Consider the following 26,967-nt stretch of genomic DNA (forward strand, 5'->3'; position numbering starts at 1 on the left):
TCAGATCAGTGAATTGAAAACCGCCAAATTCGTTTCCCGCCAATTTTGCAGTAACCAATTTTTATCTGTGAAGCGGTGAACTTTGTTCCGTATTGCAAGGATAAGCAATAAACATGGAATTCAAATGCGCATTATGCGGCGCTGAATTTTATAAAAAACACAGTTATTTTAAATGCATTTTATAAAAAAAAAAAAACAGTTCATAATATTTTCTTTACAAATATAGAAATAAGAGCTTCTCCCTGTGAAGTTATTACCTTAAGTTCCGAACACATATGTTAAAATGGATCCAGTGAGAGTTTTGTAGATCTATGCATTTCATTTTTATTGAAAGACAACATTTATAAACCTATATAATAACAGTTCATAATATTTTCTTTTCAAATATAGAAATGAGAGCACACTTAGAAACATGTAGCAGACCCTGATTTCTTCTATATCAGCTTTATTATAAATCAGATGTGAGTGTAAAATTGTAATCAACTGAATTACAAAACAAAATACTGCAGTACTGATATCTATTCCTAAATTAATTTCGCCAAAGTACGCATCTAATGGCCAAAAGGAAAGATAAATAGCCAACAGAAGATTTTCCATGACGTATAGTTTGAAGTCATTTGATTGAACGAACCAATGAGATTCGACTTGTGCTCGGGTGTCTCCTGAGATTGAGGCGCCTGTGCTGAATATCATGCTGATTTTAGCGAGTTTAACAGAATAAAGTTACTGTTCTTGGCCTAGCATAAAATAATTTTTTTAATTATATGATTTAAAATATGATATTTCTTTTTAATTAGCTAATTAAAAAGAAATGTAATTACTTAAATTTCATTTCTGAAAAGCTCTAATTGTAATCAATTTTTTAAAATTAATTTAAATGCATTTTCTAAGAGTCTTTTTTTCCCCTGAAATATTAAACCTTTTTCCTTTTTAATGACATTTATCCTTTTCGCGATTTTTCCAATGTTTAATTTATTTTCTTCTGTCTTTTTTATTTTCTTTTGTAATGTAGTTTTTTTTTAGTTGAATTTATTAAGATATGTGTTTTACGCAGCCGGAGTGGTCGCTCCAAAACTTTCTCACTTACTCTCTAATAAAGATGTTATCCTAGAGAAAACGCTTTGGATTTCATTCGCTTATAACAGTTATGAAATATTAACCTTTGGCATTGATTTAGCATTTTTACTGAATCTGTCGTGTGATCCTTGGCGAGTTTTTTTTTGGGGCTATTTACTCCTAGCATATAGTATCTGAAATTCGAATTTGTGTTTCAGACGAGTTTTTCCCAACTGATTCAAACAATAATTTGACACAGACTTACAGTTGTTGTCAAAAAATCACACACCAAATTTGATAGATATATATCATTGTGTTTACATATTTCTTAATGTGCAGACCCAACAGACGGTCAACTACTCTTTGGATCTGGCTCAAAATTCGACAGGTGTTCTACACTATAGATGTTAAAAATGTGCAAAGAATATTACCCGTATAGCTGTTTTCGTTTTGCAGTTATCACATTAACTTAAATTCGAACAGCCTAACAGACAGACTTCCGCTGAACAGACTTTGTACAAAATTTGATTGAAATCTACAAATTTGACATAAACACCATACCAAATTTTACCCATCTACATCAAATGCGTTTTTGAATTATCTCTGTCACAGACAGACAGACGTTTTTGAAAATGTGTGTTTCGAATTCAGGCTGGTCTAAAACGTATTTCGTCAAAATCAGGAGTTCGAATTTTTTGACGGGTTTAAAACTTTATACTTCGTATGTAAGAAAGTGAAAGATTTTTTTTTAAAAAAAAGCGTAATTTTTTTAAACTCCTGATTTAATTTTGTTTCTTGTTTTAATAATTTTGAAATTTCACCGCGCCTAATTAGCATGTCTCAGTCTTTTTTTTACAGACTTTTAGCTGTAGTTTGTTGAATATAATTCCATCTAAAAATAATTAAATAAACAAATTTAAAATATTTTCAAAATAAATATTTATACTTATGTGGCATTCTAGTGTTCACTTTGGATGTTACACCGTGAAAATTATTTTCGAGTTTTGCTGTTGCTGGAATTCTGTTATTGTAGCTGTTGATATTAAAAGGCCTAATAACGGCAATTGAACATTTTATTGTGATAGTCTTTCTCTTGTCAAATTCACCATATTAATTCTATTTTTATGACCAAATCTTTAGAGATCCTTCAAGCCATTGATGACTCTTCAAATCCAGAAAAGAATATTAATGTTGATAGGCAATTTCTCTTTCTTTTAAGTCGTCAAAAGTTTATTTTTCAAACCACTGAGGATAACAAAAATAGAATAGCTAGGAAAAGAATTCTTGATTTGAGCAAAACTGAATCAGACTATCGAATTGGTTTGAAATCTAGGGCATTCATTGGAAAGAAAAGCCGAATTCTCACTTAAAAATAGTCGCAAAGTTAAACCCTTACATCTAAAGGGTTGCAATTGAAAATATTATCAGAAAATCTCGTTTCAAAATGTATATAAATGTTTATCAAAACAATGTACAAGAAACCGTTGGAGATACACCATCCATTTTATTCCTTACTCTATAGTATTTAAAAAAAACTTGATACAAAAAGATTCATTATTCAGATGATTATTATTCCGAAACTACTAAATTAATTTGGACGAGATGACAACTTTAGTTTTAAATAATATATATATATATATATATAATCAGAATAATTTTATTTTGTTGTTCACCAAATTTTAAATTGATAATTTTTTAAGAATCTATTTTGAAAACCACTGGCGAATATATTTGAAACACTAATCTTGATTGTGATTACTGTAGATTTGAATTCAAAATGTCCTCAAAATATAATTTAGTTCAGTTAATGTGTAAAAAAAAAAAAAAAAAAAAAAAAAAAAAGCTAAAATGTAAGATTGCTGGAGACTATACGATTTTATTCAAAAAATAAAGTTAATAAAAAAAGGTGATTCTTAAAAAATGTGTTTAAATGACATTTGGATGGACACTAGGGATTTTTATTTGCTTGAAAACTTCACTCCAAGTAGTGATAATAATTATTAAATTTGTCGCTTATTGTGTAATACCATATGTCATAATTTGAATTTTAATGCAGTTGTATAGCGTATAAGATTCTTATTTAGTTATTATTTTATTGCAAAATCATACTAGTCTCTTCTTTATTTTTATGAACACAAAAGAATATATACGTTCATATTATTGGCAATGCAGCAGGAAATTTCACCTATTGAAAAATTGTGAAAAAAGTTCAAACCGTAAGTCCTTCTACGGTAAACTTGCAGAATAGTGTAGTAGAATAAGGCTATTAATGAAAAAAAATTGAGAAATTTTAATACAGTAAAAATATTTTTCTGGGGGTTACGAGAAGCAAACATAGTGTTCGCAACATTTTAGTAAATATTATGAAGAAATGTGGAATAGCAAAAATTAATAAAAATGCAGAGTAAAGATTTTAATTCTTTAATGGTTATAAAATATTCTAACAATGCTATTTTTTCGGTACTATGAAATCAAATCAGTTCTACTTATTCTTAAAAAGCACACACAAAAACAGATACAAATATTTTATTAGCTGACCAGGAAATGAATTAATCCCATATAAAAATTATACAAATGTGTATATATATATATATGTTTGTTTGTTTCAGAAATTAAATCTTTTTTCCCTAATTTCGAGAATTTAGAATTAAATTTTACAATTCAGTGTAATAAAATTGTTTTAACATTTTTTTAAAAAATTCATGACATCGGATACATTTAATTAATAACAACTAGAACCTTATCAAAGCATATATATATATATATATATATATATATATATATTGTTACGAAATTTCCGGGGGTTCGTTTGGATAGTGGGGGTTATATGGTGTAAAGAACACCCAATCACCAGGCGGCAGTAGAAAATAAAACAACGACGTTTATTTACACGAAGAAGCACAGGACAGCACAAAAACGACAACTATATACAGCACAGAAGACGATTATCTTCAGCCGAGACGTGCAGCATACAACAGTATACACAGCAGCTCTACTCCGTCGCTGCTCCGCTAGTCCCTGGGAGACGAGTTCTTCAATGTCGCTTCCGACTACTCTTCGACTCCAGTGGTCCACGGCTCAATTCACCACCGGTTCACACTACTCTGCTCTGCTCTGCCGCTTCCGACTTCTTCTCAATTCACCGTCCCGGTTCACGACTGCCCGGCAGCTGCGGCTGCTTCCTTTTATAGGTCTCAGGAGGCGGGGCTAGACGCCTCTCAACCAATCAGGAACGTTCGAGGCGTATCTCCGTTCCTACTCGACGGATCTGGAAAATTCTCGATGTTTCGGGTATAATCTATTTTGGTGCCAAAGTCGCCAAGCTCTGGGACCTCCTATGGAACCAGCTATGCTGGGAAGACGCATCACAGGTTCGTAACAATATATATATATATATATATATATATATATATATATATATATAAGTGTTATATGAAACATGAATACCACTTCCCACATAGATTTGCTGCGTTTTGAAATTACAAGACAGTTTTAATTTTGCTCAGAAATAGAAAAAAAGAAGGAACTATTCTCAGAAAGCGAAAATTCCACGAGATAAGCAATACTGACACTACTTTCGGGTGGCTGGGTATTAATTAGCATTCCTACTGGGCGGAAAATCGGCAGAATGGAAAAGCAATATCTTGCCCAATATGTGACACTTCAGAGTAGTAAAAAGATGCAGCAAATGTTAAACAATGTAAGAAATGGAGAAATTCAGTTTTAAAAGAAATTTCATTTCAGAGCAATGCATAAACTTATTACGTCATCCATGCTTAAAATTTAGATTTAAAACAGACATTTTAGAATTTTTTTAAAAATATTTTTTCAAAACAATTTTTAAATAAAAAAAAAGCCTATAAAAGGAATATGAAATTAAATATGCTTAGAATAATCCATTCATCTAATGATTCTTTCTAATTTTGTAGAAGAAATGAATGGTTTCATTTACAAAGATCTATAAAATCACATCTATAAAAGTTTTATTTTGTATGGGAAATATTTAAACGGCAACATTAAAAAAATATACATATTTATCAAGAAAAGAATACAAGACCTCTTTGTTGTATAATGCCAGGAAAATAATCAACTTAAAAAAAATTTCTTTCTACTTTATTAATATAAAATTAATCATTCTCAGGTTAATATGCAATGAAACCTCATGATAAATACTGATAATGCTTCTTTATTAAAAACAGCAGATAGGAAATAGAATTATCAAAAACTGCATTACAAATTCAAGTAAAATGAATTTCAAGTTTCCTCAGTATTGATATTTTTGCCTTGAAATACTGAAAAATCTATCGGAAAAAAAAAACATATATATTTTATTCATAATGCTTATAAATTTATACACGATCGATCATTCTTAGGTGAATGTATTAAAAAGACATCGAAGGAATCAGTCTATTTCAATTTTATGTACGATATTAATGTAAAATTTTAAAGTCGGTAACAGGTAAATATGTTGTAATTGGAAAATTAATAAAAGGTATCGCGGATTGCTTTCAATCTGAAACCGCAAATGAACAACTCCACATATTAACATTACGCTATCAAAATTTAAGCAGACGACATCTCTGAAAGAAAAGAAGGAGCATCAGCTGATCCTCGCCCCTCCAGGGGGTGGGAAGGAAATCTCAGAAACACAAAACATTCTTCTCTTCTGTCCTGAGGGTCCAATCTCCTTAACGCGAATAAAGGGAAAGAGAGAAATCTGTGAATGGATTGAAAAGTCATTGAACTGCATAACACTGAAATTTATCGGACCTGTGACTTCACTGGAAAGTGCGAAGGCACCGTTCCCGTTAATGGTAGCGACCTTGGTTTAGATATTCACATTTGACAATGCACTATCCTACATAGATCATTTTTAACTGCTTGTGACATGACTTTCTGATTGCATTCTGATCAATGCGGGCTCCATCTATTGGTTGAATATAGAACTAAAGTAAAGATTTTAAAGAAATAAAATATATTTTTAATTCAACTTTTTCAGAAAATGGTTTACTCCAATAAATAAATTAAATAAATAGTTTTGAAAAAAAATCAAATTTAAAAGAAAGCTGAAATAGATAAATTAATGCAATCACACATTACTTAAATTAGTAAATTAAATATTTATTACAATTAATAAATTTTATATTTAGTGCTAATTAATAATTTTTAATTAATAATATGATTGAAATAACAGATATTTGGTGCAAATATTTAAAAATAAGAATAGCAAAATTATTTATTATTCAAAAAATCGGGGATTATGCATCTCTAGATAACAGCTGGGAGACATGAGTAATTTCTTTGGTCTTGTGGTCTTGTTACTCGGCTACAAACCCAAACATTGCGAGTTCCGTCCTCGCTATCGCCAATAGCAACATATCTATCTATATGATAGCCATTTATTGGAATCGACTTAAAGCCCTTAATTGGCGCCATAATTTATTCGATCAAAAAAAAAAAAAGTTTTTTTTTTAGAGATCCTTTCAACCGCCCACAAAGCATAGTGATAACAAGCTTATAGCAAATTCGTACAGAACTTCCACAAAATAAATTAAAACGTGTAAATAAGGATTTAAAAATTATATATTTTTAAATTTTTTATTTTATAAAGATATAATTGTCCTGAACTGTGACAATCTAGTTACTACCTGATATTTAATCATAGTTAATTTGATAGATATTCGTAACCGTAACCACTTAGCGACACACGGTTTCTTTCGGTGGAGTTGGAATTTACTGTTCTGTTATGAAAATAATTCCAATATACTTTTAATAAAATAATTTATTTTTGGTGAAGAGGAATCATATATCCAGATCGGGTAAAAATTAGCAATGAGTGCACCAACATTTAATGATGCTACTGATGAAGAGCAGGTAATATTTCTCTATATATTCATTCATTGTACTTTCATATGAGTTCTTCATATGTTAGCCATCATAACATACAGATATATTCTTTATGTATTCATTTAACAATTTTTATAAAGTTTTACATGCATTATATCAGAAATGATAGATAAAAAACTTTTCTAATTTTATATTTCTATGTGTTTTGCAATTCTTAAATAGGACAGTCGTTACTTTTATTATTCTTTCTACCCAGTGCTTGTTTGTATAATTAGCCTTCATCTATAAAAACAGTTAACATTTTACTGTATTTGTTATAATTCATTGAATATGGTAATGTTTAGACTGTGTATTAATTATCAAATATTTTGTACTATAAAATTTTCTTGTCTATGGATATTTGGTACTTTTATATTGGCTCTGACATATCTTAAAAATTCATTCTTCTCATTACTATGAATTATCTGTAATATCGAAATTAATTATAATGAACCTCCAAATGCAGATCTGTTCGTTTGTAATCAATTACAATAGTGTGGATTTTTTTTCAACATTTATACATTAATATCATGTCACAGTTTGGACCAGTGAAAGGTATAAGTAAATGTCCAGCTAGTTGGAAGAAAAATGTATAATGAGAATACAGGTTTCATGCATATCATTACAAATTTTTACATATTAATATGAAATTATTGTATAATGCTGAGTTATTTCTGTGATAATATCTTCATCAATTTCAATCAGTTTGCCTGATGACTTAACAACATTTTCCCTTGATAAAACCTTTTCTTTTATTATTTCTTCCTTTTTAAATAGAATATGTTTTTCATTAAGAGTTGAAATATGATTGAAATTTTTAATCTGACTTCTTCTGTCATTTGCTTTTCTAGTAGATCTATTTCAGAAGAGTTTGTTCTTAAGAAGCTATTCAGCTGTTTGCTAAATGAACCATTGTTATCGACTTCTAAATGTAACTTGCATTCTGGAGACGTGATTGATTTATGATATATATATTTTTCTTTTCGTTTAGGAATAGAAATATTTATTTTTTATTTTTGAATTACTTGTTTGTGTCAGTTTTTGAAATTAAAAATATATAAAGTAGGAAAGAAAAAGAAGGAACCCCATAACTTTGAACTTGCCTTAGTTGGGTGTTTACTGCATTTAAAATTCATGATTTTAGTATTAAACAATTCAAAATTATTGGGGAAAAATGAAGAAGATTTTTTTGTTTCATTTAAAATTAAATAAAAGAATATACGAAAATGTAAATATTGTTAAAATGGAACTTGCCCACAGTTCTTTATTTGATGTTGTTTTGATTTTTAAATATATCATGAATTTTTTTCATTATTTGTTAATTGTTTAAATGTGCACTTTAAAATTAAAGCTAAGCGAAACTGGAAGTATTAAAGATTAGCACTTTATATTTTCCTATTGCAACCTTTTTTTACTTACTTATTATAAAGGCTTTGATGTTCAATCACGAAGTAATCAAGATATATTGCCAAGATAATAATGAAATCTCATCAAAACAATGTGGCATAATCATAACTTCCCAAAATTGGCAAAATTACAGTTCCAACTAACTTGGCATATTCCTAAGGTCTTCAAATATAGGTTACCATTAGGAAAATACAGGGAATTTAAAAGTCTACTATAGAAACTGGGAAAGTATAGGAAATTTTATTCTTTAGTTTTTTTTCCATCAAAAAAAAAAAAAAATGCTGATCTCTGTAAACATTGCAAGAATAAAAGAACATTGCCATAGCTCTAAAAGAAACACTTTGTGACTGTTAAACCATAGAAACTCTTCACTTTTTTACCTACTGCTCTTTTTTTCTGCATAGATTAGATAAATTTCAAAGATTGAGAAAAAGTACTATTATTGGAATAGTAACTTGTTAAAACAGCATAGTAGAACAGATAAAATATTTTCTGTTGAAATATTTACTTGAATTTTGGAATCTGATATATGTATTTATGAAAAAGATTTTGAAAATGATTTTCTATTGATCTTTGACATTTGTATATTAACCACATGTCAGTGGCTAAATTTAGACTAACCTACATGTTTTTGAAGAACATAATAGAAAACATCACACTTTTGGGGATTAATAACTGACATGCTGTTAATATGCGAGTATGCAATCTTTTAATAATTTTCCTAAAGAAAAGGAAGGGGGAGGGGGCAAGAATTTAGAATTTTACTTTCAGTTATAGTTACTTTAGTGTTAATATAAAATTTACAAAATTATATGTTTTAAATTAAATTGTCAGGCTTGGAATTCTCTTAATTGTAATCTAATAATTCTTTACACTAGTGATTACATACTGTTATGGTTCCATTATTTTTACTGTTTATTGCAATAACTTTCAGAAAAAAAAACTTTAGCAAATTATAAATATGTGATTGATTTTTTCCATGCTCACTAAATGTGCTTTACTTCAGATTACTGTTCAGAGTTTTGTTGATTTTTTCAAAAGTATTTTTTGAAGACTAAATATTTGAGAAACATTAAATTTATACAATAAGTATCAAACTTATTATTTGTTTCTTTTCAGTACCTTGATCTCCGAAGCCATTTGAAAAATCTTGGTGCAGATATATCTGAGGAAAATTCTGAAGCAGGGTATTTGGCTGATTTACAGGATGTTATAAATGTGTGTGACTTTTGCTTCAGAGAAGCTAATGAAGCAGGTAAAGGAAGAACTATATTAATTGATAGTTAAATTTATTCCTTATTATTATCACTCTTTCTTTCAATAAATAATACTATTTAAAAATTCTCTTATTGGTAGGAATTTAAAAAAAAAATCATTTTTTTTATTTATTAGTTTTAAAATTTTCGAATAAGTTTGCATTTAATTCAGTGAAGAATTTTCAGGGGTGTTTGTGGTCCGGGGAAACCCCGGAATTCCGGGGATTTTGAATTTCGATACCCGGAAATTCCGGGGATCGTCGTTCAAAAGGAAGTAGGAATAATAATGAATTATTTATTTTGATCTGGGTAATTTTGTTTGCTTTGAAAGCAGAAAACGCAAGGTCAGTGTGTGTGGTGAAAACTTTTCCTTTCTTTCTCCAAAGGCAGTGATAATCGTGAAAAGGGGGGAAAACTTCTTTTTTGTTCTTTCCTTATTGCGAGTTATGACTCATTCCCCCGGTTCTCGGACATTCTCTTCTGGATTCTTTTCGGCAAGTAGGCGCGGCAGAAAAAAAAGGGAGAAACTTCGTTCGACCAGATGTATGATCACGTGACTCTGGGTTCAAAGGTCTTATCTCTCCTGGCGTGGCGCCATAAGTAGAGAAGGGGGATTTTTCGCCGTATTAGCTATTTGTCATTGATCGCTTCGCAACTTTTTTTTCTCCGCTGTGTAAAATTTTCGTTTCATTTATTGATGCACGTGTAAATTTTTCGTTTCGTTTATTGAAATATTTTTTTATTTATGTACGCAAGAGAATTTCGCTATGAAATTTCTCGATATAAATAGTGATATTATACAATTAGAAGAAGGTGTCCGGAATGCATTTAGGTAGAATTCGATTGAACGGAGAGATGGTAATGGGGATACCATCGGCACATGGTGCAAGAAAATAAATGTTGCTGGACAAGCATATTGTGTTTTTTATAACTCGCTGCTGAAGTATGGTGGGGAAGGATTCAAGGCTTCCACAAATCATTCTAAAACTGTGACGCACATAAAATATTCAAAGTGCATTAGACATTCAATGACTTTAAGTAATTATGCTAATTCAAAAAATACTGTTGATTTACTGGAGACTGATGCTCGGCCATTGGATATAGTGACAAGAAAAGCACTCCAAGAGGTATTAATAACTTCGTTTATCGCCGAGAATTCTCTTTCTTTCAATGTAGCTCCCAATTTAATTGAACTCTGCAAACAGTTGAGCCGCGATCAGACGGCACTAAACTCGTTGGAAATGTCCAGGACTATTGCATGTTATAAGATGAAATATGGGCTCGCAAAAACTATTAAGGAAAATATCATTAAAACTTTAAAGGAGACTCTATTTTCTCTAAATTTGGATGAAAGTACTAGCAATGCTCAAGAAAGTATGCTGGCAATATTGGTGCAGTTTTATGACAACAATCAAAATGAAGTTGTAGTTCATCATTTTGCATCTCTAAAGATGGAATCTTGCAATTCAGAAGCTGTTTTTAAAGCAGTTGTTAATACTATTGAAGATAATAATATTCCATGGGCAAACTTAATTAGTGTATTAATGGACTCATGTAACACCATGTGTGGAAAAAAAAAGGGTGTTGAAACCAGACTACGCTCAAACAAAGCACCCCACTTATTAGATATTGATGGTGACACATGTCACACAGCTAATAACTGTGCAAAAAAATTTGCTTCATGTTTTGATAAATACTTAGAAGATTTGTTTGATGACATCTATTTTGATATGAAAAGCTGCAGTAAAAGAGAAATTTTTTTCAAAATCTGTGAATCCCTTGCCATTAAAAAACTTAAGCCCTTGAAGAGAGCAGACCATAGGTGGGTGTACATTTTATGTGTTTTAGAAAGAATCAAAGATCTGTGGGATGCTCTTATTGCATTTTATTTTCACTACTTGGATAAAACTGATAAAGGGGATTATTTTTCTTATGTTGAAACTGTATACAATAAACGAAATATTTCTGCAGCTCAGAAAAAAATTGTTGAAGGGGTGTATTCTTGCTTGCATTCCCAACAACTCACAAAGAATGCTTTAGCTCGGAAAAAAAGAATACTAAATGGGTTATTTGTTATGCAAAACAAAACTTTATTGCATATGGCATTATATTCAGCAGTATTACCAGAGTTCAACACATATATTAAATTATTTGAAACAAAAAAACCAATGCTTCATTTAATACATTCCAGTATTTATAAATTGATGGAAAACTTTTTCTGTTTTTTAATGAAGCCAGAAAATATAGAGTGCACATCTTATAATGATTTATTAAAGGTTGATGTCACAAATCCAGAATTCCATCTACCTAACAAAGTAATATTTACTGATGCAGAAGCTTCCACTCTCCTGAAGAAATTATCAAAAAATCATCCAATAGCAAAAGAATTCCAAATTTCTCTGATGAAAGCTTATACTAATACAGCACAGCATATGAAACAGAAATTACCCCTTAAAAATTCATATCTAATTAGTTTTACAGCATTAGATCCAGAGCTAAGAGGTAAAACCAGTACAATATTAGCTTTTGAAAAATTATCATCTTTTATGTCCCATATTTTTAGTGATAATGGAAAGTCAAAAGTAGAAGCTGAAATAAGGTTATACCAGAGTGATATTGATATCACCAAAGAAATGCTCTACACATCTGATGAAAGTGGAAATCAAGTCAAGTGTACAATTGATAAATATTGGTCTAAAGTTTTTAATTTAAAAGATGATTTCACAAATGATTATAAGTATCCTACATTGGCTAAATTGGTCAAAGCCTGCCTTAGCTGCTTCCATGGCCCATTAGTGGAAAGTGCATTCAACTTAATGGATACACTTGTCACTGACTATAGAACCTCTCTTAAGATTGATTCCCTAGATGCAGTGCAGACTAATAAATATGATTTAATGGCTTCTAAAGAAACCTCATGTAAAAAATATGGCTCAAAAAAATCCAATGACTGATCCAATTCACAAAGATCTCTTACTGAATATGAACAGAAGTTGGAAAACATATCAAGAGGACTTAAAAACATGTATTTCAGATGAGTCATCTATAAAAGTCTCTGAAAAACCTTCTACATTAGCAGAAAAGCAAACTGTTTCTACCTCTGCATGTGCAGTTCTCGAGGAAATTTCTTCAACTGGAAATGAGGAAAATAAAAGTCAATCTTCCTGCAATTATGAAGTTCACCACAAAAGAAAGACAAGCCCACAAACATCAGAAAATAAAAAAAAGCAGCAGAAATTAGATAATTTTTTTCAAGAATTAATTCAGGTAATTTAAAATATTCACATAAAACATAGTAGTTTATATGTTTGAAAATTTATGGTTATTAATTTTGCAAAAAAAGTAATTAATTGAACTTTTATAATTAGGTCATTTAATACTTCATAATTGGAATTTTTCATTCCCCCCCCCTCTCGAAACTCCAAAATGTCGGTAGTAAGTCCGTAAAAGTTTCAGGGGATTTTTTGGGGTCCCACAAACACCCCTGAATTTTGTATTACCATTATTTGCATTCATTATTTATTTTCTATTTGTTTATTGATAAATATATATTTAAGACAAATTCAAGTGGTTTGAACTGTAGGAATATGATTTGAGCCACATTTGAAATTCTAACAGTTCAAATCTTGGTTCTATGACTGGAGGTACATAAATTTAAAACTTAATTCCATCAAATGACTGTTGTGCTCATTAAATTCAATAGTATCAAACATCTTCCTCCTCTTTGGGGAAGCTTGCAGAGCCTGCTTCTGACTATGATTCAGAATGAGAAATTTTTTAAAAAATTAGTAGTAGTATATCAACTCCCTATAAGTTCAAAATTGAAACATATTTCTAAACTCTTCACCAGTATTTTAAATTTTTTTTTTATTGACTGTCTTATTTGAAGTCTATATTCTGTGAGGACTATATTTTTCTAATAGTTATAAACTTAATTGGGCTACTTGCAAATGAAAAATCATGAAATAGGTATTCAATTTATGCCATTTATTATTTATAATGTTATTCCTTTTAATTTGTACTGTTTAAGTTTGCGAAAGTACTTTAATAAATTCAATCTTCCCATACACTTTCAATTTTGAGATACAGCAACCTTCCATGATTTTGCTCCTGTAACAGCTAGATTTCACAAAAATAGGTGGAGGGGGGAGGGAGTTAATAAAATATGAAGAAAAACATTCTTATATACTGCATATCTCCAACTAAGATTTGATGTTATCCTTTCTGTAGATTAAAATTGTTCAGAAATTATAGTCATAGTTTTCTGGAATGGACAATTGCATTTTTTATTTCACAAATGAAAATGCACAAAATTATTTATTTCGTAAGTATTTTTTTAAAATTTAGTTAATTTTAAAAATATGAATGTTAGATGTGAAGTGAGTACACACAGTACTGATGCATTGCGAGCTTCTTTTGACTTGATGTACAATGTAGTTTTTATCTAAAAATTAAAAAAAAAAAAAAGCTTTGTTTATTTATTTTAAAGCATCAAATATATGAATGTAAATGTATATTGCATTCTTTTTGGGCTCTTTAAAATCAATTACATATATATATATATATATATATATATATATATTTGTTTCACACTAAAAAAACATTTAGTAAAATTTAAAAAAAATTACATATGATATATTTCATTTAAAGAAATAGGATTAAAGAAAGTTTAATTAGTTTTTACTTTTAGAAATGAACAAATAACCTTGTAATTTTTGAAATATTTCCCATACTTAGACAGATTAACCATTTTTTGTATCAAATTTTTTCATTTAATATACTAATTGCATTTAATTATATCCAGAATAGTTGAAAACTATGGCAGCTTTTAGCAAATTTTCACAATTCGGTTTGTCATGCTACAATTACAACCCATATGCGAAATATTTATTGTCCAAAGTTATAAGATTATTCCTTTGTTTCTGAAGGCAAAATTTAACATTCTTGTGACACTATTTCTTTAAGTGAAATATATTACGTGCAAATATTTGTTTTATTCATTTTCTAATATCATTTAAAAATTATGCTAAACTGGTAGATTAACATCACAGAAAAATTACATTATACCTGTTTGGTTAATCTACATAAGTATACTGTAGTGTTTTTAAATTCAAATGCAAGACATTTTACTAATTTTTGCTCTTCACTGCAATGTTCACCTAGTTGAACTTTTTAGAGCTTTATTGGTGCTGTGTTTTAACATGGAACACCCTCTGAATCAAAATGGTTGAATACAACTTTTACAAAATTTAACCTGTATAATTATTTGGGCTTAATTAGATTACTTACAACTTTTTTTCATTTGAGTTTAAAATTTAAAGCACAATATGTTGCAGAGGGTTAAGTAATAATCCTAAAAAAATTTTTCTTGTGATTTATATGATCTTATATTTTTTAAATTGTAATTAATATTTTGTGCTTTTTAGATGCTGAATGCACTTTGAACAGTATTGTATCTTTGCTGATTATGGTTCCACAAACTGAAAGCGAACCTCTTGTAAATTTATTCTGTGAAAAATTGACAAGAGCACCATCTTTGAAGATGGGATGTGTTGCATTTAAAGTGTAAGTCAAATATTTTATTTGTAAATTATATTTCTATAAAGATCTTATGTCAGTGCAGATGATGGAGTCAATTACACTATTTTATGCAACAAGGTGTTTTTTTTAAATGAACCCTTTATATGTTTTTTAAGTTATTTGCACTTTCTGTTGAATTTATGAATTTGTTGTTAGATATATATATATTTTTTCTTATTCACTAACTAACTTCACTTTCTCTTTTTCACTATTTTATCAAAATTATTAACAAATTCATTAAAGTGCGATGATTTAAGTAAACTTGTCAACTTAGGCAAAGTTCTTCCCTCCATAAACAGTTTCATTTATAATTCTATTATATTTATATCTGACTGGATATATTTGGCAAGAATTTAAATTATTAACTCTTATTCTATGTATTATTTGTAATTAAGCCTGTATTTAAAATAAAAGTTGTTTAATTTCAGTAAATTACACTTTCCCTCCTATTTTTTTGAGATATATTTATTTATTTATTTTTATTTAGATTACAAAATCTGTTTGCTGGAATTGGGGAGCATTCGCCTCTTTGCTATGATGTATATTTCAATCTCACCCGTGTAGCTGGCCAAACTGACAATGTCGGTTTGATTTTTAAAGACATAGATAAGGTAAGTAAATTAAATATTTAACTTCATTTGAATTTAATACTTATGATATATTTTTTTAATTTGCTCATAGAATTTTTGAAAAAAAAATTTCTTCAGATGTTGCAATGTAACAATTTTATTATTAAGAGCTTTTTTTTAAGTTGTGATTATTAAATTTTTTTTGTGACCTGTTATGATGATATTTCGATGTAAAATGAGTTGCATATAGATTAATAACTTAGTTAACAGTTTAGAATATTAGGTAATACTAAGAATCTTGTAAAAATTTGCATATTGCCATTAATACTAATGGTTATTCCATTGAATTAGACATTTTGTATGTGTATGTATGTAATTAAAATTTACCAATGCCATTTTATGAAAGGTTTAGACATTCTGCATGCTTTTACTTAAGATACTATTACTGTGATTCCTTAAATTTACTTGCTTATAATATATTCTGCTTACATGTGATAACGTATGAAATATCATATTTTAAGCTTAAATCCTGGTTGACTGAAATGAAAATTCCAACTGAAAAGACACAAAGACTTCTACGTTTGCTACATGAAGTTTTGGTTGAAAGCAAACAAAGGTAAAAAAGATGCATTTTTAGTTGGTTTATAATTTTTTGTTGTTATTTCAAGTATATGAGAAGGAAAATGCATATTTTAAGAGTTAAATTCATTTCTTTTAAGCATTGACTTATTTATTCTTTGTGATAACTTTTTATAAACTTTAAACTTTTTAATTCTTTGCTTTTAACAGAACTTATTAATAATAACTATGAATTATGCTTTTTATGGATAGAAACAATTGAATAAATATAAAGATTGGCATTAATTTTTTTTGCAATATTCATTTAAAACTCTCATTTATATTTAAAACCTCTTCAATTATTTCTATGCTACTGATTAGTGATAAATGTTGAGCAAGATTGGAAGAGGTTTATTTTGCTATTTTCAGACAAAAAGATATGAATAAAATTGTATTTTTTTAATAAAAATAATTTGTAATAATTTTTAAAAAAATAAGTGGTGGATATGAATAGTGTTTTAAATTCTGTATCAATTATTTAAATTTTTTTAATTCATTAGACTTTGACTTGTTTGAACATTTTTAATATGGAACTTTTAGCAACTTGAATTTTTTCTTCTTATCCTTTGAATTTTCTTTTATTTTAATATTATCTGCAATTCAAATTTATTTTGATTAATTCAAAACAATTAAAAAAAGTGTAGAATTTTTCTTTTATTTATTTCTTCAATAGTTTGGAACTTATTGAATTAGAAATGCAGTTTCTCATTTTTTTAGTTTCTATTATTAGTGTTAGTCTTGAATTTTGTTAATTTTCAATTATTATTTTATTATTGTATTTAAAATGCTTTACATTGTTTGTTTATTTACTTATTTATTGGAATTAGTATATTAAAAATTATATCATTTTTAATTATTAGTACAATTAATTTATTTAAATTTCTGTTTAATACATATTGTTCATCAAAGCTGTTTTATATATAAAATAAGTCTTGACTACTACTTTTAGTTAAAATTTTGAATTCTTAGATTGTAGAATTTTTATTGCAGTCCCCTTAGCTATGAACCAGCCAAGTTTTACTATATTTTCATACAAATTTTAATTTGTAAATATACATATTTATTGATTTTTTTTTTAAACAGTGACATGGCTGCCAAAGTTATGATTGAATTGCTTGGCACTTACACTGAAGATAATGCATCACAAGCAAGAGATGATGCGCACAAGTAAGAACTTGTACCATTCTTAAGAAATATTTGTAAAATAAGAGCAGTTTTATGCATTAATTACTTTGCTTTTCTTATAAGTTTTAAATTTGAGAAAAACCTAATGTAACACTTGTTTGGTATAATATATATATAATATAGCTTATGTAGTTTAATAATTTAGTTGATGTTCCTGACTTTCAAAAATGTGATGTTCCATCAAATAAGCTAAATTTCTTTTAAATATAATCATTGGCTTATAATTTTAAATCAAAACATATCTAGTTGAAATCTAATGTAGACTAATCAAGGTCAAAATGTAAGTAGGATGTTGCAAGGTTTTGAAAAAAAAAAAAAAAAAAAAAAAAAAAATCAAAGTGTAAAATAAAGTAAAAAAGATAATTGTAAAGCAAATAAAAGGTTTTCTTTCTGTTTGTTATTATCTTTTTTCTATATAAAGAAAAAAATAATCTTTCTTTTAATGATGGAAGAATAAATTTCATTTAGGTGTAGGCCAATATTTGGATTTTACAAAAAGCTTTTTTTAAAAATTATTTTTTTATAAATAGTGTGGATATTAGTTCAATAAGTACTTCCCGCCATTGATACAACTTTACATATTTATTATTAAATCTAACTGACAAATTTTTGCAAAGTTTTTCAGTTATATTTGATTCAGTTTTTTCAAATTAGAATTTGATTAATTTTCAATGAAATTTTTGCAAAATTTGTTATCTTATCTTATATTTTCATATTTAAATTGATAATTGTATTGAATTTTGTTTAATTTTAAAGCATAAAATTCACAAAAGATGTAAAATTCATAAATTGACATAGCTGAAGGTTAACAACAATACATGATGCAATGAATTTGAAAATTTCTTTTGGTTTTTCTGTAAAATGTTGAAATAGCTGGCAATAGTTTATTTCTGACGTACAGGAATGCAGTTTTTAGTCTATTCTCAACAAATGTCTTGTTGGCTGGATGCAATTATTCCAATTTTATCTATCTTGTTTTGCACATGTGTAATTTGAAAGTGGGAAAATCTGTTTGAATTTTTAAATGCTACTAGATGGCACTAAACAGCAGGGGTGAAACATGTGGGATTTGAGCTACACGTTCAGGTATCAATTTTTGTTTTGTGCTTCGATAGATCTATTGGTGTAAACGAACCGGGAATTGTGGCTTTTTAGAAAGTGCTAGCATGAATTAAAGGGAGAGTTTTTGTTTATTGATTTGGAGAATATGTGAAAGTCTTCCAGTGACTATTTCAGCGGTTGAAGGTGAAATTTTCTGGGTATGTGATGGGGTTTCAGTAAGAGAAATTGAGTTGCCTTTGGAATGCGAAATATGCAAAATTATGTGTGAAAGTGATTCTGAGATTAGTGAATTGTATTTAAATGCTGTTTTTATATGATTTTTTTTCTAAAATTAAATTTTAATTGCTGAAAATGTATAGGCCAGGGGCAATATTCTATTTCTTCTTTTTAGAGGTTAAAGAAATTCTATTATTTATTAATTCCTACTTCTCAGGATTATTATTAGTGTTATTTATTCAATTTTAATTTAGAATTTTAAAATCTTGAATAATAATGCAAGGAATTTAAATTTTTCTAATACTAAGTTTTTATTGGCTCTTAGATTAGACACATATTCTTCATAATAGAATAATTTATATTTTGGGGTATGAATATAGTATTTTTGTATGTAATTGTTATACAATGATATTCTGTTTCATAATGTCAATAAATAGTAACAAACTCCATACCCCTTTATAGTGGGTGGCATTTATTCATTTTGATTTAAAATAAAACTTTTCTAGGAAAGAAACAATAGAAATAAAGACAATATCTATAGTAGAGGAAGGGGAAAGATTAAAAACATTTTCTATCTTGCTCAATTTTAATAATTTGAGCTTTGTTAGTTACTTATATTTGATCCTGAATAAGTGTCACAAAGCATGGAAAAATTTGTTCTTTTTCTGTGATTGCAACTTTTCCTAATTAACATGGAAGTTTTTATATCGTGAGCATTTGAGGTCAATGAGATCTTGTAATTGTTAGTGCTAGTGCATTTTTTTATTTTTTTCCCAGTAAAAGTAAAGTTGTCTGTAATTTTAAGTATAATTGTTTTTAAATTCTTGCACCATTTTTTTTTTTTTTTTTTATACTGAAAGGCCTTGGAAACGTTGACATATGTGGTTATAAATGCCTTTATGTATTTCATGTTTGGATCATTTTTCTAGATGCATTGTGACTTCCTTGGGTGATCCTAATGCATTTTTGTTGGATAATTTGCTGGTCCTAAAGCCTGTAAGATTCTTGGAAGGAGAACTTATTCACGATTTATTGACTATATTTGTATCGGAAAAGTTATCAGCTTATTTGCAATTTTATGCTGCAAATAAGGACTTCGTTAATTCATTAGGTAATGTATTTTAGTTTATTTCCATATTTGTATTAATTGTTTTAAAAAAATTGAAAATATTTTTAGAAAAATAATTGCAACTAGTTTTCTAGCATTTTTTTTGGATTGATAGTTTTTTAGTTTCTAGCATTTTTTTTGGATTGATAGTTTTTTAGTTTCTAGCATTTTAGTTTTCCATTGTGGACAAACTTATATTTCAAATACATTAAAAAAAAAATGTTGTGAAGAATGTTTTCTTTAATTTTAAGATCTCTGTTCTAAAATTAGACATGTATGATATACCAGTTACAAATATGCTGCTTGACATATTCCAAGCAGCATATACTAGGGAAATTTTCTCATACTCATTTTTATTATTCATTATATATATAATGAATAATAAAAATGAGTATGAGAAAATTTCACTATATATATATATATATATATAGTTAAATTAACATCAAAAGCATAATTACATTTTTTCCCAGAAATTATTTCAAGGTACTGCAGTAAAGTTGAGTACAAAAATTTTACATGTTATTATTTGGGAGGTTCCATATCTACCCAATTTCAATATGTGGTCTAAATATGTTGAAAAATGAAAATTTCAAATTTTATTTTAACCCATCCAAATGTTATAGCATTAAAGAGTTCTGGTACTTTGCAATATGAAATCTCTGTATAGACTAAAGTAATTAAATTTTATTAATTAGTACAAAAATTATGTCTCTACTTTAAAAATATTTTTTAATTTTGATATTTCTGACACATTATTTGCATTTTCCCTCAAATTTCACTAACTGCCAATATTAACTTTTTAAATATATTCCTCATAAGAGGTTCTACTTATTACAATAGATCTCATGTTACAATGTTTGAAAAAAAATTTTTGTACTCAGTCTTTTCAATTTAATCTTTTATTAAGAGCAGATATCTAAGCCTTTTGTGTTTCCACATATACAAATGCTTGCAGATAGTATTTGTTAACAATTTTTCATATAGGATACAAACGTGGTGCCATTGGTATATTACTATTATTATATGTCATATATGCAGATCACCTCAAATGAGAAAAATCAAAAATTTGTGTAAATTTTGTAGTTGCATTACATTTGGAGGACTGTTTGTTATCTAATAGAGAAATATTAAATGAATATCGAATTTCATTTGGATTGAGTTATATTTTTTTTATTAAATTTCTTTTAACCATTAAATATACTTTAATTTTTTCCATAAATCACATTTAATTTGCATGAATCATTTCATAAAAGCAGTTTTTATTATGTTGTAATGAATTTTGAGTTTTATGTGTACATATTAACAAGCAACTTTGCATAAAGTTCTAGTGATTTTTTTTTTTTTTTTTTTTTTTTTTTTGTAAAATAGGCAGATTTATTTCTTTGAATTAGCAATGTTCCTTAGTTTTAGACATGAGTGTCAATATTTACAGCTTGAAACTATCTCAATATCCTCCTTTCCCTTTTTGAAATCTCATTGATATTTTTTCCACCGTAACAGTCGGTCCCTCCCATGTGATATCAAAGTTGCAATTTAAACATCTTAATTACTTATTGTATTGGCCCAAGATTCATATGAACGAACACAAATATCGAAAGCATTAGAATCTTTCATAGATTATGAAACTGTACAACAAATGTTTTATAGGTTTATCCCATGAGCAAAATCTTCAAAAAATGAGACTGCTGACCTTCATGCAGATGGCTGAGACACAAAAAGAAATTCCATTCAGTGTTATTGAATCTGAATTGCAGATAAAGCCAGAAGAGGTTGAAAGTTTTATTATTGAGGGTAATTATGGTATTTTTCATAAATTTAAATGTACCAAGTATAGTTAATAACAAATAGAATGATAGTTTTTTTTTTTAATTAGATAAAAGCTAAAGTAAATATTTGTTCTTTTAGTTCTCCGAACAAAACTAGCTCGAGCAAAGGTTGATCAACTTCAGCAACGTGTTCTTGTAAGTTCAACAATGCACCGAACATTTGGCAAACAAGATTGGATACATATTCGCGACACTCTTGTGCAGTGGCATAGTGACTTCAGTCAGGTTCAGGGACACTTGCTTGGAGTTCTGAGATCATCTTATGAGAGTGTTACTAATGTACAAGGTTGAAAATTAAAATAAAACTTTTATTTGATACTTGTTTTATATTAAATTTATATAAAGATGTTTCTTTTAATTAATATCTTTATAAATTATTAATATTATTAAATATTTTTCTTTGATTTAACGAGTTAATCATACAGATTTAAGAACAAATTCTGCTATAAAATTTTGACTTACATTTAAAAACAGGATTCCTTAAAGTATGGCCATTGCAGTAAATTATTTTTGATTAAAAATGCCTTTTTAAAGTCAAAATTTCACAAACTAAAACACTTTCACCAATTCACCTTCAGTTCAGTTGTCACAATGTTATATAAACATTGCGAGAGTGATTAAGCCTTAATATAAAAGATTTTTATTTTTATTAAAAACTTCTTCCCATTTTTTTGGAGAGTGCATTTAAGCAAATGATTTGGAATCTACAAATAAAAAAAATATTAAAGTTAATAAATAAAAGGAAACAAAGCAAGATGAAGAATGTTTATTATAGCAACTTGTTTTCTTGCACATTCATACAACAATATGAGAACTGTTCATCGAAGAGATAGTTGAATATTTGAACAAATGTTTAATCTTTTTGTTTCATTTGATTTGGGTAACTAAAAAATTTTTGCAAGTAGCCTTTTAAAATTTCATTATGGATAGGACAATACTCTAGATATCATCAGGGATATTTAAATGAAGAATCAAACACATATAAGTCCATAAAAAGTCAAAGTGTAAAATTCATTTACTTTGATTTGTACTTAGGCTACTAGAACAACACAAATCATTTGAATCTTCTTTGGATTTTACAAGCAAGCTATTTTAATTTTTCTCATTACCATAACTCAATATACTAATTTAAAAAAAATGTAAATACTATAGGTACTGTAACAAAATGTTTGTTACGTCATTGATTTATTGAAGTAAAGTATGAATACAATGAAATAAATATCTAACAGCTTCATTCTCACTGAAGAGTAATATGAAGCTGTAGATTTTTTTTTTATCAGAAACTTTAGGGTTCTAGGAAGAGCCACATCTTAAAGTATTTTTGAAAATTTCAGCTCAAAATATTGCATAGAATATGGATGTCCATTAAAATCATAGATTGTGAGCAGATTTTCTCAATAATAAACAGAGAAAAATTATTATTAAAAAATTATCAGTGACATCAAATGTATATATCTATATAAATTTTAAATAATAATAATAATAAAGAAAAGGTTTAATAGTATTTTGCTTGCTTCATAAATATTGTACAGTCATAATCAGAGAATTGTCCATAGTATTATTTATTTGCAGTTACAGGTTTTATTCTGGTTATTACTTTACAATGTGAATAAACATTAATAGGAAAAGTTTTATTTTGGAATAATCAGTTGAGAAATTATTGCTAAATAACATCTCGCTAAGCCAACACACATGGATTTGACAGCACTATCCAGCTTAACAAGAAATAAATGTATTATTCAGCTTACTATATATTTTTTCTTTACATTCTAGAATGACAGGAAATGCTGTATGATGGTGAACTCAAGATTTTCTGATGTATAACAGAAATAGAAGTCATGATGGATTTTGTCAATTTAACTTAAATCTCAAATGAAATTATTAAGTATTTTTCTGTTTATTACAACTTTTTAACCATCAGAATTTGTTTTTGAAGCTATAAAAGTAGTTGCATGATTCATGTTTATATTTACAGATATCTCAATTTTTATGAGACCATTGAATGAAAAAATGGTTTAAGGTAATTTTATAAATTTTTGTCATTTTTTTTCTTTCTCTTCAGTATCTCAATATAACAATTGCTTTACAATTTATCTAACTTTTTTTTCTTTAAACTCTGAAAAGAAATTAAATGTACAATGAATAAGCTGAAAGTATGTAATACATTAAAAATTACATTAAGAGCCAAGTAGTTCAATACATGAAGCATCAGGAAGTTTAGGTATTTCTCCTCAACTTGTGGTTTTAATCTGTTTTTTTATCGGGTTGCTTTGCAATTGGACTTACTGGACTTGAATGCTGGTCATCTGGAGTGGGCTTCTCTCTTAAATCTTTGTTGGATAAAGATTTTCGAAGCCCAGCTCGACTGGATCCAATAGCCCAGAAAAAGTACCCGCTTCCTGTTAGTAGGAACAGTCGAATAAAGATGTCTGAATGTACTTGCATGTCCCAAATCTGGTTTTGATAAGCAAAACTCAACAGTGCTGAAAAATAAAAATTAACTTATATATTCACAATATTTTTAAAAATTTTATTCTACTATTTAATAAATAGAGGCAAAATTTCCTTCATGTAAATACAATAAAAAATTTTGTGTATCTCACGTGTAGAATAAAATTGCAATTTAATTACAATTAAGGATTAGCAGTTGATTAAGTATAAAAAGCTATGATCTATTACAATACAAGCCAAACTATACTATTCCTCGTTTCAGTATCCCTAGAGTACCACTTTTCGGCGATTCTACCTCGCTAAGGGGTGAGACGCCGAAAGATGAGGACATTTCCGAAATTCATCATCGTTCTTTGACTTTGCTTTCCGCCCCTTAAATTTTTTTCCATTCAGCCCCCCCCCCCCCCCCATGTATATGTGACAGAGTGCTTAGCGTCATGAAAAGTGCTTAAATTTGAAAACCATTTTTTAGCACCTTAAAAGTGTTTAATTTTCAGAAAAGGTCCTTAAAAAGTACTTAATTTTCTCGTGAAGGAAGAAAGCGTTTTGTTTTGTTTCCCCATAAGTTGAAAATGACAATTCGAAATCATGGTCATAAAGGCTTGTTTACCGGGTGTATCAAAAAAGAAAACCAACAAAAGGGAAAATTCTAAGAATTATTTCAAGGGTTCCAGCACATATTAAGATAACGCTTGATGATTCTTTTTTTCCTCTTCCTTTTTCTTCAGCAATGTGCATTGCCATTTATTAAAATACTGGAATAGTTATCTGGAAGGGGCGGTGTGAAATGTGTACTATGCCATACTTCACTTGAACGACCTACTACAGGTATTCAACTGTAATTGTTATTAATTGCGGTACGTAATTATGTTAATCAATCGCTTAAAATCGTGTTTAAATGAAATTTTAACTTGACGCCTTTAATTTTCAATGATCGTGATATCTTTCGTGATATTTTTTGAACATTTTTATTTGTTGGACTAATCTTATCAAATTTTTTTTGACTAAGGGAAAAAAAAAGAACTGCTGTATCTGATACTTAACTATTTGTAAAAAAATTTTTTTTAAGGTTTTTTAGAATTTTTTTTCAGGATTTAGGTTTTATTTTTTCATAATTTTTTTTCTTTTAATAACTCTTATAGAAATTTTTTCCCAATAAAATCTATCTTTATAAAGTCTTGTCCTGAGCAACGCCCAGTATTAAACCATTGAAGTTTGGGAAGTTATTTTTTGGGCATTAGAGGCACACTAAGAACAGATTTCTCAAACTTTTAATTCGAAGTTTAATTAAAAAATAGAATTTTAACGTGTTTTCATAACATCAAAGCATATTATGGCATAAAATTATTTTAACACCGTTTTAAAGGTTAAAAAAGAATAGCTTTTGAATAATAAATTTTTTTTTGGTTGAATGTAAATTTTAATTATTTTTTTATTCTGAGAAATTAGTTTTGGATAATGCGATATATTGTCTCGGGCTGGCTTCAAGAAAGATTTTTTTTAAAAACGCTTCAATTGGCATTTTTACTTTTCTGTACACAAAATTTAGCGAAAATATTGCAATTGTCAAAAAATTCGAACTCGAGATTTTAATTTATCTCCACGTTTCATACTTCCTTGAATTCGAAAACACATTTTCAGAAAGTATCTGTCTGTGACAAAGATAACAAAAAACACTTTGAGCTAGATGAATGAAATTTGATATGTGGTCCTCACACCAAACTTGTAGATTTCGATGAAATTTTTAGCAACATCCATTCAGAGGAAATCTGTTTGTCTGACTGTTTCAATATAAGTCAGCATGATAACTACGAAACGAAGAGAACTAGATACTTAACATTTAGTACAGATCTTTTTTCATCTTTCTTTCAAACCTGTTTTGACTAAATAAACGCATCCTGTGCAAAAGCAGGGAGAGTTTTTGAATCTGTAAATGTACAATATATATTTGGCAACAGCAAGTTGACACAAGGGGGCTGAGCAATAATGATCATTAAAATAGTTTAAGATTAATATGATCTTGCTTTGTAAAGAATTTGTGAATAAGTCTTCTTTGGCTGATTAAAAAAATAAACTGTAAATCAACAAGTTGACAAGCCATGGGAGTCACCACTGACCAACAGGGTCATATGAATTACGTTGCAAGAAATGCGGCGCAGCAGTCTATGTGTTAAAAATCTCTTAGAAAATTAGAGCAATTTGTAAATCTATAAATTGCTATGATACATTTTATTTATTATGTACAGTATTTTTAATTGGACAATTATTTTTCAAGAACATATGATCATAATAAAGCTTACATAAAAATGATAAAATCTGCTAAACTTAGTCGGGAGAAAAAAAAAAAATCGAAACAATGAATTTTCTGTTGTTAGGAATCAAAGAAGGAATAAAATTTAACGAAAATATAATATATATGTAAGAGAGGAGGGAGAGAAGAGCTCTTGGTGCAATTCTGATTGTAGGGCTGCAAGAAAGAGCTTTATGACTAAACTAGAATTTCGTTTAAACATATAATTCTTTTGCACTAATTATTAAAATTTATTTTTAAATCCTTTTTCGTGTTGGGAAATATATAAATCGGCTAAATTCTTCATGATAATTTAGAGTTAATATTTGCTATAATTATCATCTTATCCATTAATAAAGCTTAGACATATTAATTGGAAGTTCACTGTGTTAATGCCTAGAACCATATTTTCAATAGTTTGATGCTTATTTTTATTTCTTTTTTGTTTAGATTAATA

At 28.1% G+C, this 26,967-nt stretch overlaps 2 protein-coding genes across 5 annotated transcripts in view; one reads left to right on the forward strand and one right to left on the reverse strand.

Annotated features, from left to right (window-relative positions):
* The first annotated feature begins 6,753 nt into the window (after positions 1-6,753).
* LOC129989172 (eukaryotic translation initiation factor 3 subunit M-like) lies at positions 6,754-22,087 on the forward strand. Its single transcript, XM_056097540.1, has 9 exons — positions 6,754-6,930; positions 9,469-9,604; positions 15,032-15,170; positions 15,673-15,796; positions 16,276-16,370; positions 17,456-17,539; positions 19,765-19,946; positions 21,591-21,734; positions 21,849-22,087. Exons 1-9 carry the CDS (start codon positions 6,889-6,891, stop codon positions 22,058-22,060), a joined length of 1,158 nt encoding a protein of 385 aa, XP_055953515.1. The 5' UTR covers positions 6,754-6,888; the 3' UTR covers positions 22,061-22,087.
* Positions 22,088-22,520: 433 nt separating this feature from the next.
* LOC129988901 (tumor protein p53-inducible protein 11-like) overlaps positions 22,521-26,967 on the reverse strand; it is an 83,896-nt gene continuing 79,449 nt past the window's right edge. For all 4 annotated transcript variants that reach the window (XM_056097185.1, XM_056097186.1, XM_056097184.1 and 1 more), the window contains one exon: positions 22,521-24,252. In XM_056097185.1, the coding sequence (XP_055953160.1) occupies positions 24,014-24,252 (239 nt within the window). In that variant the 3' untranslated portion in view covers positions 22,521-24,013. The remainder of the gene's footprint in view (positions 24,253-26,967) is intronic.

Source organism: Argiope bruennichi, chromosome 10 (genome assembly GCF_947563725.1).
Source record: "Argiope bruennichi chromosome 10, qqArgBrue1.1, whole genome shotgun sequence".
In the NCBI taxonomy this organism is placed as follows: domain Eukaryota; kingdom Metazoa; phylum Arthropoda; class Arachnida; order Araneae; family Araneidae; genus Argiope; species Argiope bruennichi.

Coding starts and splice junctions, on each gene's coding strand:
- LOC129989172 (XM_056097540.1), top strand. CDS start 6,889: ATGAGTGCACCAACATTTAATGATGCTACTGATGAAGAGCAG. Junction 16,371..17,455: donor TTGGTTGAAAGCAAACAAAG/GTAAAAAAGATG, acceptor TTTTTTAAACAG/TGACATGGCTGCCAAAGTTA. Junction 21,735..21,848: donor TGAAAGTTTTATTATTGAGG/GTAATTATGGTA, acceptor TTGTTCTTTTAG/TTCTCCGAACAAAACTAGCT.